This window comes from Salvelinus alpinus, chromosome 4, assembly GCF_045679555.1.
Source record: "Salvelinus alpinus chromosome 4, SLU_Salpinus.1, whole genome shotgun sequence".
Classification (NCBI taxonomy): domain Eukaryota; kingdom Metazoa; phylum Chordata; class Actinopteri; order Salmoniformes; family Salmonidae; genus Salvelinus; species Salvelinus alpinus.
Genome location: NC_092089.1, coordinates 95,322,667 through 95,337,666, shown reverse-complemented (window position 1 = coordinate 95,337,666; position 15,000 = coordinate 95,322,667). Strand labels below are relative to the sequence as shown.

At 42.0% G+C, this 15,000-nt stretch overlaps 1 protein-coding gene across 1 annotated transcript in view; it reads right to left on the bottom strand.

Annotated features, from left to right (window-relative positions):
* LOC139574745 (ephrin-B1-like) overlaps positions 1–15,000 on the bottom strand; it is a 158,651-nt gene that overhangs the window by 11,458 nt on the left and 132,193 nt on the right. The window contains exon 3 of the mRNA XM_071399595.1: positions 4,367–4,459. Within this exon, the coding sequence (XP_071255696.1) occupies positions 4,367–4,459 (93 nt within the window). The remainder of the gene's footprint in view (positions 1–4,366; positions 4,460–15,000) is intronic.

Below are 15,000 nucleotides of genomic sequence, written 5' to 3'. Positions count from 1 at the left end.
AACTGTTGTAGAGGGAACAGTTGGTTTATCAATCTAACTGTTGTAGAGGGAACAGTTGGTTTATATCTCTAACTGTTGTAGAGGAACAGTTGGTTTATATCTCTAAATGTTGTAGAGGGAACAGTTGGTTTATATCTCTAACTGTTGTAGAGGGAACAGTTGGTTTATATCTCTAACTGTTGTAGAGGGAACAGTTGGTTTATATCTCTAACTGTTGAAGAGGGAACAGTTGGTTTATATCTCTAACTGTTGTAGAGGGAACAGTTGGTTTATATCTCTAACTGTTGTAGAGGGAACAGTTCGTTTATATCTCTAACTGTTGTAGAGGGAACAGTTGGTTTATCAATCTAACTGTTGTAGAGGGAACAGTTGGTTTATATCTCTAACTGTTGTAGAGGGAACAGTTGGTTTATATCTCTAACTGTTGTAGAGGGAACAGTTGGTTTATATCTCTAACTGTTGTAGAGGGAACAGTTGGTTTATCAATCTAACTGTTGTAGAGGGAACAGTTGGTTTATATCTCTAACTGTTGTAGAGGGAACAGTTGGTTTATATCTCTAACTGTTGTATAGGGAACAGTTGGTTTATCAATCTAACTGCTGTAGAGGGAACAGTTGGTTTATCAATCTGTTGTAGAGGGAACAGTTGGTTTATATCTCTAACTGTTGTAGAGGGAACAGTTGGTTTATATCTCTAACTGCTGTAGAGGGAACAGTTGGTTTATATCTCTAACTGTTGTAGAGGGAACAGTTGGTTTATCAATCTAACTGTTGTAGAGGGAACAGTTGGTTTATATCTCTAACTGTTGTAAAGGGAACAGTTTGTTTATATCTCTAACGGTTTCCAGCAGTAGTGTAATTACGGTTTCCAGCAGTAGTGTAATTACCTCTAGTAGTGTAATTACGGTTTCCATCAGTAGTGTTGTTACGGTTTCCATCAGTAGTGTAACTATGGTTTCCAGCAGTAGTGTAATTACGGTTTCCAGCAGTAGTGTAACTATGGTTTCCAGCAGTAGTGTAATTACCTCTAGTAGTGTAATTACGGTTTCCATCAGTAGTGTTGTTACGGTTTCCAGCAGTAGTGTAACTATGGTTTCCAGCAGTAGTGTAATTACGGTTTCCAGCAGTAGTGTAATTACCTCTAGTAGTGTAATTACGGTTTCCATCAGTAGTGTAACTACGGTTTCCAGCAGTAGTGTAATTACGGTTTCCAGCAGTAATGTAACTTTGGTTTCCAGCAGTAGTGTAATTACCTCTAGTAGTGTAATTACGGTTTCCATCAGTAGTGTAATTACGGTTTCCAGCAGTAGTGTAATTACGGTTTCCAGCAGTAGTGTAATTACGGTTTACAGCAGTAGTGTAATTACGGTTTCCAGCAGTAGCGTAATTACGGTTTCCAGCAGTAGTGTAACTACGGTTTCCAGCAGTAGTGTAATTACGGTTTCCAGCAGTAGTGTAATTACGGTTTACAGCAGTAGTGTAATTACGGTTTCCATCAGTAGTGTAATTACGGTTTCCAGCAGTAGTGTAATTACGGTTTACAGCAGTAGTGTAATTACGGTTTCCATCAGTAGTGTAATTACGGTTTCCAGCAGTAGTGTAATTACGGTTTCCAGCAGTAGTGTAATTACGGTTTCCATCAGTAGTGTAATTACGGTTTCCAGCAGTAGTGTAATTACGGTTTCCAGCAGTAGTGTAATTACCTCTAGTAGTGTAATTACGGTTTCCATCAGTAGTGTTGTTACGGTTTCCATCAGTAGTGTAACTATGGTTTCCAGCAGTAGTGTAATTACGGTTTCCATCAGTAGTGTTGTTACGGTTTCCAGCAGTAGTGTAACTATGGTTTCCAGCAGTAGTGTAATTACGGTTTCCAGCAGTAGTGTAATTACCTCTAGTAGTGTAATTACGGTTTCCATCAGTAGTGTAACTACGGTTTCCAGCAGTAGTGTAATTACGGTTTCCAGCAGTAATGTAACTATGGTTTCCAGCAGTAGTGTAATTACCTCTAGTAGTGTAATTACGGTTTCCTGCAGTAGTGTAATTACGGTTTCCAGCAGTAGCGTAATTACGGTTTACAGCAGTAGTGTAATTACGGTTTCCATCAGTAGTGTAATTACGGTTTCCAGCAGTAGTGTAATTACGGTTTCCAGCAGTAGTGTAATTACGGTTTACAGCAGTAGTGTAATTACGGTTTCCAGCAGTAGCGTAATTACGGTTTCCAGCAGTAGTGTAACTACGGTTTCCAGCAGTAGTGTAATTACGGTTTCCAGCAGTAGTGTAATTACGGTTTCCAGCAGTAGCGTAATTACGGTTTCCAGCAGTAGTGTAACTACGGTTTCCAGCAGTAGTGTAATTACGGTTTCCAGCAGTAGTGTAATTACGGTTTCCAGCAGTAGTGTAATTACGGTTTCCATCAGTAGTGTAATTACGGTTTCCAGCAGTAGTGTAATTACGGTTTCCAGCAGTAGTGTAATTACGGTTTCCATCAGTAGTGTAATTACGGTTTCCAGCAGTAGTGTAATTACGGTTTCCAGCAGTAGTGTAATTACCTCTAGTAGTGTAATTACGGTTTCCATCAGTAGTGTTGTTACGGTTTCCATCAGTAGTGTAACTATGGTTTCCAGCAGTAGTGTAATTACGGTTTCCAGCAGTAGTGTAACTATGGTTTCCAGCAGTAGTGTAATTACCTCTAGTAGTGTAATTACGGTTTCCATCAGTAGTGTTGTTACGGTTTCCAGCAGTAGTGTAACTATGGTTTCCAGCAGTAGTGTAATTACGGTTTCCAGCAGTAGTGTAATTACGGTTTCCATCAGTAGTGTAATTACGGTTTCCAGCAGTAGTGTAATTACGGTTTCCAGCAATAGTGTAATTACGGTTTACAGCAGTAGTGTAATTATGGTTTACAGCAGTAGTGTAATTACGGTTTACAGCAGTAGTGTAATTAGGGTAACAGCAGTAGCGTAATTACGGTTTACAGCAGTAGCGTAATTATGGTTTCCAGCAGTAGTGTAATTACGGTTTCCAGCAGTAGTGTAATTACGGTTTCCAGCAGTAGTGTAATTACGGTTTCCAGACGTAGTGTAATTACGGTTTCCAGACGTAGTGTAACTACAGTTTCCAGCAGTAGTGTAACTACAGTTTCCAGCAGTAGTGTAATTACCTCTAGTAGTGTAACTACGGTTTCCAGCAGTAGTGTAATTACGGTTTCCAGCAGTAATGTAATTACGGTTTCCAGCAGTAGTGTAATTACGGTTTACAGCAGTAGTGTAACTACAGTTTCCAGCAGTAGTGTAATTACGGTTTCCAGCAGTAGTGTAATTACGGTTTCCAGCAGTAGTGTAATAACCTCTAGTAGTGTAATTACGGTTTCCAGCAGTAGTGTAATTACCTCTAGTAGTGTAACTACGGTTTCCAGCAGTAGTGTAATTACGGTTTCCAGCAGTAGTGTAATTACGGTTTCCAGCAGTAGTGTAATTACGGTTTACAGCAGTAGTGTAACTACAGTTTCCAGCAGTAGTGTAATTACCTCTAGTAGTGTAACTACGGTTTCCAGCAGTAGTGTAATTACGGTTTACAGCAGTAGTGTAATTACGGTTTCCAGCAGTTGTGTAATTACGGTTTCCAGCAGTAGTGTAATTACGGTTTCCAGCAGTAGTGTAATTACGGTTTCCAGCAGTAGTCAGCGCTACCTTGCTATGTTTTGACTGATTCATAATATACTGTACGTGTTATAGTCTATGAGAGGCTACAGACGATCTGATTTGATCAGTGCTGATCCTCAAGTGAAGTGGCGTTTGGTGGACTAAGCACGTGCAGTAAAGTGTTCTCTCTCGTCTAGGGACCCAATTCAACTCTGAATATGCTGACATTTAGCTCCCTTCGCAAGACGGACGATACGAAAGTCCACCAGCAGGAGGTTGTGTGTGTGTGTGTGTGAGTGAGTGTTTATGTGTGTGTGTGTTTGTGCGTGTGTGCTGTTTTAAATATTCACAGTGAGAGATTATATGAATAATGTATGATGGTATTTGCATGCTAAAATGCTAAGGCCCGTGCTGTGTCAGAATGGAGGATACAGTGAAGTCACTGTGACCATGTACACCAATACAGTTATCCTCAAGGTTACACACTGATACACACTGTTAGGGCACTGGGATTTTACATAGATGTGAAGAACTGGGCTGCATTGAAGGTGTGTGCCAGGCCTAAACTCAGTTAGTGTCTACAGTACTGCAAATAAAACTTTGAGGAAGGGAGAATGTTTAATGTGTACACATATAGGAGAGTTTAGAGTGCAACACATGGAGAAACACATTCATGTACTGTTTGTTGTCAGATATATCAATTAATGAAGGCGTTTCTTTGTTTACCTTGTCCGACCTTCATGATAACTTTCATGGCCCTGGTCTTACAGACTCCTCCCTCTCTGTTCTCCAGGCCTTCGACTGAACCATTGGACGTGGCTGGAAGAGAGAGAGAGAGAGAGAGAGAGAGAGAGAGAGAGAGAGAGAGAGAGAGAGAGAGAGAGAGAGAGAGAGAGAGAGAGAGAGAGAGAGAGAGAGAGAGAGAGAGAGAGAGAGAGAGAGAGAGAGAGAGAGAGAGAGAGAGAGAGAGATAGGGAGAGCGAGAGAGAAGTCAAAACAGGAACATTTTACATCTGGCAAGAAGTTAATATGGAAATTATCTCAACAACAAAAAATGTCCCCATGTTCCTCCAAAGCTTAGCTGTCCTGAGTCTGCACAACTCTGCCAGGACCTAGGATCAAGAGAGACACTTAAGTGTTTTAGTACTATATCTCTTGACACAATGATGAAAATAATCATGGCCTCTAAACCTTCAAGCTGCATACTGGATCCTATTCCAACTAAACTACTGAAAGAGCTGCTTCATGTGCTTGGCCCTCCTATGTTGAACACAATAAACGGCTCTCTATCCACCAGATGTGTACCAAACTCACTAAAAGTGGCAGTAATAACGCCTCTCTTGAAAAAGCCAAACCTTGACCCAGAAAATATTAAAAACTATCGGCCTATATCGAATCTTCCATTCCTCTCAAAAAAAATTGAAAAAGCTGTTGCGCAGCAACTCACTGCCTTCCTGAAGACAAACAATGTATACGAAATGCTTCAGTCTGGTTTTAGACCCCATCATAGCACTGAGACTGCACTTGTGAAGGTGGTAAATGACCTTTTAATGGCGTCAGACCGAGGCTCTGCATCTGTCCTCGTGCTACTAGACCTTAGTGCTGCCTTTGATACCATCGATCACCACATTCTTTTGGAGAGACTGGAAACCCAAATTGGTCTACACGGACAAGTTCTGGCCTGGTTTAGTTCTTATCTGTCGGAAAGATATCAGTTTGTCTCTGTGAATGGTTTGTCCTCTGACAAATCAACTGCACATTTCGGTGTTCCTCAAGGTTCCGTTTTAGGACCACTATTGTTTTCACTATATATTTTACCTCTTGGGGATGTCATTCGAAAACATAATGTTAACTTTCACTGCTATGCGGATGACACACAGCTGTACATTTCAATGAAACATGGTGAAGCCCCAAAATTGCCCTCGCTAGAAGCCTGTGTTTCAGACATAAGGAAGTGGATGGCTGAAAACGTTCTACTTTTAAACTCGGACAAAACAGAGATGCTTGTTCTAGGTCCCAAGAAACAAAGAGATCTTCTGTTAAATCTGACAATTAATCTTGATGGTTGTAGAGTCGTCTCAAATAAAACTGTGAAGGACCTCGGCGTTACTCTGGACCCTGATCTCTCTTTTGACGAACATATCAAGACTGTTTCAAGGACAGCTTTTTTCCATCTACGTAACATTGCAAAAATCTGACATTTTCTGTCCAAAAATGATGCAGAAAAATTTATCCATGCTTTTGTTACTTCTAGGTTAGACTACTGCAATGCTCTACTTTCCGGCTACCCGGATAAAGCACTAAATAAACTTCAGTTAGTGCTAAATACGGCTGCTAGAATCCTGACTAGAACCAAGAAATTTGATCATATTACTCTAGTGCTAGCTAGACACTGTCTTCTTGTTAAGGCAAGGGCTGATTTCAAGGTTTTACTGTTAAACTATAAAGCGTTACATGGGCTTGCTCCTACCTATCTTTCCGAGTTGGTCCTGCCGTACATACCTACACGTACGCTACGGTCACAAGACGCAGGCCTCCTAATTGTCCCTAGAATTTCTAAGCAAACAGCTGGAGGCAGGGCTTTCTCCTATATATCTCAATTTTTATGGAATGGTCTGCCTACCCATGTGAGAGACGCAGACTCGGTCTCAACCTTTAAGTCTTTATTGAAGACTTATCTCTTCAGTAGGTCATATGATTGAGTGTAGTCTGGCCCAGGAGTGTGAAGGTGAACGGAAAGGCTCTGGAGCAACGAACCGCCCTTGCTGTCTCTGCCTGGCCAGTTCCCCTCTCTCCACTGGGATTCTCTGCCTCTAACCCTATTACAGGGGCTGAGTCACTGGCTTACTGGTGCTCTTTCATGCCGTCCCTGGGAGGGGTGCGTCACTTGAGTGGGTTGAGTTACTGAGTTACTGACGTGATCTTCCTGTCTGGGTTGGCGTCCCCCCTTGGTTTGTGCTGTGGTGGAGATCTTTGTGGGCTATACTCGGCCTTGTCTCAGGATTGTAAGTTGGTGGTTGAAGATATCCCTCTAGTGGTGTGGGGGCTGTGCTTTGACAAAGTGGGTGGGGTTATATCCTTCCTGTTTGGCCCTGTCCGGGGGTATCATCGGATGGGGCCTCAGTGTCTCCTGACCCCTCCTGTCTCAGCCTCCAGTATTTATGCTGCAGTAGTTTATGTGTCGGGGGGCTAGGTTCAGTTGGTTATATCTGGAGTACTTCTCCTGTCTTATCCGGTGTCCTGTGTGAATTTAAGTATGCTCTCTCTAATTCTCTCCTTCTCTCTTTCTTTCTCTCTCTCGGAGGAGGACCTGAGCCCTAGGACCATGCGTCAGGACTACCGGGCATGATGACTCCTTGCTGTCCCCAGTCCACCTGGCCTTGCTGCTGTTCCAGTTTCAACTGTTCTGCCTGCGGCTATGGAACCCTGACCTGTCTACCGGACGTGCTACCTGTCCCAGACCTGCTGTGTTCAACTCTCTAGAGACCGCAGGAGCGGTAGAGATACTCTTAATGATCGGCTATGAAAAGCCAACTGACATTTACTCCTGATTATTATTTGACCATGCTGGTAATTTATGAACATTTGAACATCTTGGCCATGTTCTGTTATAATCTCCACCCGGCACAGCCAGAATAGGACTGGCCACCCCTCATAGCCTGGTTCCTCTCTAGGTTTCTTCCTAGGTTTTGGCCTTTCTAGGGAGTTTTTCCTAGCCACCGTGCTTCTACACCTGCATTGCTTGCTGTTTGGGGTTTTAGGCTGGGTTTCTGTACAGCACTTCGAGATATTAGCTGATGTACGAAGGGCTATATAAAATAAACTTGATTTGATTTGATGTGTGCTACCTATATCCCCCCAATAGATTCCCCATACTTTAACAATGACAGCTTCTCTATCCTAGAGCGGGAGATCAACCATTTCCAGGACCAGAGACATGTAGTAGTCTGTGGCGACCTAAATGCCAGAACTGGACAAGAACCTGACACTCTCACCACACAGGGAGACAAACACCTACCTGGAGGTGACAGTATTCCCTCCAAATATGCCCCCTAGACACAACTATGACAAAACAACCAATAAAAATGGGTCACAACTCCTGCAGCTCTGTTGCACACTGGGTCTGTAAATGGTAATCTACGGTAGGCTTTGAGGCGACTCCTACGGTAGGTACATCTACAGCTCATCCCTTGGCAGTAGTACTGTAGATTACTTTATCACTGACCTCAACCCAGTCTCTCAGAATGTTCACAGTGAGCCCCTAACACCCCTATCAGATCACAGCAAAATCACAGTCTACCTGAACAGAGCAATACTCAATCATGAGGCATCAAAGCCAAAGGAACTGCACAATATTAACAAATGCTATAGATGGAAGGAAAGTAGTGTGGAAACCTACCATATAACAATTAGGCAACAACAAATTCAATCCCTTTTAGACAACTTCCTGGACAAAACATTTCACTGTAACAGTGAAGTTTTAACTTGGCAGTAGAAAGCCTAAACAGTATATTTGACCTCTCAGTTTCCCTATCAAATCAAAAAATGTGCAGACAAACTAATAAAATTAACAACATTGACAAATGGTTTGATGAAGAATGCAAAAACCTAAGAAAGAAATTGAGAAACCTATCCAACCAAAAACATAGAGACCCAGAAAACCTGAGTCTAACGCCTTCACTATAGTGAGTCACTAAAACAATACAGAAATACACTACGGAAAACGAAGGAACAGCATGTCAGAAATCAGCTCAATGTAATTGAAGATTCCATAGAATCAAACCACTTCTGGGAAAATTGGAACACACTAACAACCACACAAAGAGTTATCTATCCAAAACAGAGATGTGTGGTTAAACCACTTCTCCAATATTTTATGCTCTATAACAAAAGAACAAACAGCAAAAACATATACATGATCAATTAGAAATCTTATAATCATCTATTAAAGACTACCAGAACTGTCACAACTTCCGCCGAAGTTGGTCCCTCTCCTTGTTCGGGCGGCGTTTGGCGGTCGACGTCACCGGCATTCTAGCCACCGCCGATCCACTTTTCATTTTCCATTTGTTCTGTCTTTGTCTTATCACACCTGGCTTCACTCAACCAATGACTTGTTTATTATTTAACCCTCTGTTCCCCATGTGGTGAGTGATTGCTCATTGTAATTCGGTCCGTGTTTGTGGGCTATCATTGTTGCCTTGTATATTTGTATTTTTTGAGTAAAGTACTTTAATCACTCATATCTGCTGTCCTGCGCCTGACTCCCTACACCAGCCACACCTTGGACCGCTACAAGAACCCACTGGATTCTCCAATTACATTGAATGACAAAATAGGACAAAATACAAACCCTCCAACCCAAAAAGGACTGTGGTGTTGATGGTATCCTCAATGAAATTATAGAATATAGAGACCACAAATTCCAATTGGCTAAACTTTAACTCTTTAACATCATCCTCAGCTCTGGCATCTTTTCCAATATTTGGAACTAAGGACTGATAACCTCAATCCACAAAAGTGGAGACAAATTTGACCCCAAAAACTACTGTGGGATATGCGTCAACAGCAACCTTGGGAAAATCCTCTGCATTAATATTAACAGCAGACGTGTACATTTCCTCAGTGAAAACAATGTACTGAGCAAATGTCAAATTTACTTTTTTCTAAATTACTGTACGACAGACCACATATTCCCCCTGCACACCCTAATTGACAAACAAACAAACCAAAACAAAGGAAATGTCTTCTCATGCTTTGTTGACTTCCAAAAAGTTTATGACTCAATTTGGCATGAGGGTCTGCTACACAAATTGATGGAAAGTGGTGGGGAAAAAACATACGACATCATAAAATCCATCTACACAAACAACAAGCATACGGCTAAATTTAGCAAAAAACACACATTTCTTTACACAGGGCCGTCGTGTGAGACAGGGATGCAGCTTAAGCCCCACCATCTTCAACATATATATCAAGAAATTGGCGAGGACACTAGAACAGGCCTCACCCTACTAGAATCTGAAGTTAAATAACTACTGTTTACTGATGATCTGGTGCTTCTGTCACCAACCAAGTAGGGCCTACAGCAGCACCTAGATCTTCTGCACATATTCTGTCAGACCTGGACCCTGACAGTAAATCTCAGTAAGAAAAGAATAATGGTGTTCCAAAAAAGGTCCAGTTGCCAGGACCACAAATACAAATTCCATCTAGACACTGTTGCCCTAGAGCACACAAAAAAAATTATACATACCTCGGCCTAAACATCAACGCCACAGGTAACTTCCACAAAGCTGTGAACGATTTGAGAGACAAGGCAAGAAGGGCCTTCTATGCCATCAAAAGGAACATAAAATCTGACATACCAATTAGGATCTGGCTAAAAATACTTGAATCAGTTATAGAACCCATTGCCCTTTATGGTTGTGAGGTCTGGGGTCCGCTCACCAACCAAGATTTTCACAAAATGGAAAAAACACCAAATTGAGACTGCATGCAGAATTCTGCAAAAATATCCTCCGTGTACAAAGTAAAACACCAAATAATGCATGCAGAGCAGAATTAGGCCGAAACCCGCTAATTATCAAAATCCATAAAAGAGACGTTAAATTCTACAACCACCTGAAAAGGAAGTGATTCCCAAACCTTCCATAACAAAGCCATCACCTACAGAGATGAACCTGGAGAAGAGTCCCTTAAACTTTGTGTGGTCTTAACATTCTGTATACTCCCCTTGGCACAAGGGTAAAAAATTATCCGCCTTCACTAAACCCCTAAAATAAAGCAGCTTAATTGAATTTTAAACCCCAAATCTATTTTGCATGAAGAAACAACCGGTCATTCAACACAAACTTTGTGAAAGTCTTGGATTTCCCTCTTCACAATGCAGAAAGACTGCATTTAATCAGTGGACACCTCTCGGTTTGTTTTACAACACATCTGTCATAATTGTTTTCTTTACTGAAGTAAAGGTTTATTATTATTATTATTATTGCTTAAGGTACTGCATAGGTGTAAAAACATTTTTTTGCAAGAGATAGCACTTGTATAGCCTAAGAAAGTAGCAGAAATGTGCAGAAAGTAGTTTTGAATACATTTTATTGAAGGGAAACAATAAGTATTGAACTTTTTTGGCAACATAGCAATATATTCTTATATACAGTCATGGCCAAAAGTTTTGAGAATGACAAATATTAATTTCCACAAAGTTTGCTGCTTCAGTGTATTCAGTAGATATTTTTGTCAGATGTTACTATTGTCACAATTCCAATAGTGGTGATGAAGGAGTCAGGCGCAGAGAGCAGGGTAGTAAGTGGATTTAATATTCCAAAAATATATATAATGAGACGGCAACGCCACACATCCAAGGGCGCGTCAAGTACAGTCCAAAACAAACAGGACAAAATCCACAGGGAACAGACACCACAAGAAAAATACGACACCATAAATAGAAAAACAAGCCCGCACAAAAGTCGGCGGGCCAACTGGGTTTAAATAGCTCACAATAAACCTAAACACAAAACAGGTGCAACAAATCAGACAAAACTAAATGAAACAGAAAAGGGGATCGGTGGCAGCTAGTAGGCCGGAGACGACGACCGCCGAGCGCCGCCCGAACGGGAAGAGGCACCATCTTCGGCGGGATTCGTAACAACTATGGAATACTGAAGTATAATTACAAGCATTTCATAAGTGTCAAAGGCTTTTATTGACAATTATATGAAGTTGATGCAAAGAGTCAATATTTGCATTATTGACCCTTCTTTTTCAAGACCTCTGCAATCCGCCCTGGCATGCTGTCAATTAACTTCTGGGCCACATCCTGACTGATGGCAGCCCATTCTTGCATAATCAATGCTTGGAGTATGTCAGAATTTGTGGGTTTTTGTTTGTCCACCAGCCTCTTGAGGATTGACCACAAGTTCTCAATGGGACTAAGGTCTGGGGAGTTTCCTGGCCATGGACTCAAAATATCGATGTTTTGTTCTCCGAGCCACTTTGCCTTATGGCAAGGTGCTCCATCATGCTGGAAAAGGCATTGTTCATCACCAAACTGTTCCTGGATGGTTGGGAGAAGTTGCTCTCGGAGGATGTGTTGGTACCATTCTTTATTCATGGCTGTGTTTTTAGGCAAAATTGTGAGTGAGCCCACTCCCTGGGCTGAGAAGCAACCCCCACACATGAATGCTCTCAGGATGCTTTACTGTTGGCATGACACAGGACTGATGGTAGCGCTCACCTTGTCTTCTCCGGACAAGCTTTTTTCCGGATGCCCCAAACAATCGGAAAGGGGATTCATCAGAGAAAATTACTTTACCCCAGTCCTCAGCAGTTCAATCCCTGTACCTTTTGCAGAATATCAGTCTGTCCCTGATGTTTTTCCTGGAGAGAGGTAGCTTCTTTGCTGCCCTTCTTGACACCAGGCCATCCTCCAAAAGTCTTCGCCTCACTGTACGTGCAGATGCACTCACACCTGCCTGCTGCCATTCCTGAGCAAGCTCTCTACTGATGGTGCCCCGATCTCGCAGCTGAATCAACTTTAGGAGACGATCCTGGCCCTTGCTGGACTTTCTTGGGCGCCCTGAAGCTTTCTTCACAACAATTGAACCTTTCTCCTTGAAGTTCTTGATGATCCGATAAAAGGTTGATTTAGGTGCAATCTTACTGGCAGCAATATCCTTGCCTGTGAAGCCCTTTTTGTGCAAAGCAATGATGACGGCACGTGTTTCCTTGCAGGTAACCATGGTTGACAAAGGAAGAACAATGATTCCAAGCATAACCCTCCTTTTGAAGCTTCCAGTCTGTTATTCGAACTCAATCAGCATGACAAAGTGATCTCCAGCCTTGTCCTCGTCAACACTCACACCTGTGTTAATGAGAGAATCACTGACATGATGTCAGCTGGTCCTTTTGTGGCAGGGCTGAAATGCAGTGTAAATGTTTTTTGGGGATTCCGTTCATTTGCATGGCAAAGAGGGACTTTGCAATTAATTGCAATTCATCTGATCACTCTTCATAACATTCTGGAGTATATGCAAATTGCCATCATACAAACTGAGGCAGCAGACATTGTGAAAATGTATATTTGTGTCATTCTCAAAACGTTTGGCTACGACTGTACTGTACAATGAGGAATTCAACTACAAAATACTAGTCTTCTCCCATTTTTTTACCCCTTGCCCCCACCCACAAAGTGTATAAACAACAACAATAAATAAGAATAAAATTAGATAATAGATACAATTCAAAAATGTGAAGAACATAAATCAATCAACTCTAATTAGCACATGTAGGACAGTATGAAAGTGTGTGTGCATGGACTTTGCAGATGTATTTCTCACATGTGCAGCACATAGTATTTGTTTTACAGTCCTCCTTTGGGGGGCAGAATAGGAATCTCCTCCTCTTGCCTGCCCCAGCTGCAGCCTCAGGTGGATCAGGACAAGATACACAAGTGCTGCAGAGGCTGCTGTGCGGGGGAGGCTCTCCCTTCTTTGAATGTGTGGGGTTACAAGTGCCTTTCCCAGCTGCTCCAGGAGCACCCTCCTCTTGTTCCACTTATCAGGCATCCAGGTAGTGTCGATCTTGTTCCATATCAAAAAGGCATTGTATGAGGACACATCAATGATGTTATGGACGATGACCAGGGGCCAGTGGGCAGTCATCCTCCTGCAGCTGTAAGTTCCAATCACCTTGTCCAGGTTGTCCACGCCTCCTTTGTTGTGATTGTAGTCCACGATGATGTCTGGTTTCCTGTCCTCACGATCACTGATCTCAGCCGTTTTTTGCAGTGTGCTCAGGAGGACCACATTCTTGTTCCTCTTTGGGAGGTAAGAAACTAGAGTGGTAGTGGGGATAAAGGCAAACTTTGATGAGAAAGCCTCTCTCCCCCTTGTTGCGAGGAGTGCAGGGGGGAGCTCAGGCTTGTTCTTTCTAACTGTGCCAACCATAGTGATCTTCCTCTTCAGGAGCTGCTGGCTGAGTTCAATCAGTAGCACACATCATCTACATTTCTCATTGTGTGTGTCTTTGTGGTTTTTGTGGTTTTTGTGGTGTGTAAATGATTTTATAACTGCCGGGTCAAAAATGACCCAAAGACAATCTTTGTACCCTGGAAACATGAACATGATGTTTCACTTTTTCTAATGTTGGGGTCATGTTGGGGTCACTCTCGGAAAAGTCATCAAATTTCAACTTGAAAAAATATAATTTAGGGGATTCTGCTGTTAAACATAGTGGCGGGTCATTTTTTTTTACCCTTAAGACAACACAAGGGTTAAGCAAGCTGGTCCTGGGGCTCTCTTCACAAACACAAACAGACCCCACAGAGCTCCAGGACAGCAACACGATTAGACCCAACCAAATCATGAGAATACATAAAGATAATTACTTGACACATTGGAAAGAATTAACAAAAAAACAGAGCAAACTAGAATGCGATTTGGCCCTAAACAGAGAGTACACAGTGGCAGAGTACCTGACCTCTGTGACTGACCCACATTAATATTGCCTTGCTATTGCCTTGCTATTGAGAAAGGCAGCCGAAGGCAGACCTGCACACTGCCCACAAAATGAGGTGGAAACTGAACAGCACTTCCTAACCTCCTGCCAAATGTATGACCATATTAGAGACACATATTTCCCTCAGATTACACAGACCCACAAAGAATTCGAAAACAAATCACATTTTGATAAACTCCCATATCTACTGGGTGAGATGCCAGTGTGCCACCACAGCAGCAAGATGTGTGACCTGTTACCACAAGAAAAGGACAACCAGTGAAGCACAAACATAATTGCAAATACAACCCATATTTATTTATTTTCCCTTTTGTACTTTAACTATTTGCACATAATATGACATTTGAAATGTCTTTATTCTTTTGGAACTTTTGTGTGTAATATTTTTTATTTGACTTTTGTTTATCCATTTGACTTGCTTTGGCAATGTAAACATATGTTTCCCATGCCAATAAAGATAAGTGATTATTACAGAGTCAAACATAGAAAGGAGCAACAAGATATTCCAAGCTTAAAATACTAGATCAATAATTGGGAGTCTCTGAATGATCACAGACACATCTTGCTTCATAAACAAATGAGGATGACCAGGGCACAATCTATATTCAGACGTCACATAATGGAAGGAGCCTTCGCTGAGCTCCCCAACCCTGAAACCTCAAGACTACCAACGCTCTTCACATAATCGTCTACTTTTTCCATCCGATTTCTCCTCTTTCTCTGGGGTTTAACTTCCCAGGGCAAGGTTAGACTAAAATGAGCTCTTTGAAGATGGAGCTCAAAGCAGCCTGAATAATTTGGCTGAAGGAGAGCGAGAGAGAGGGGGTGAGATAGAG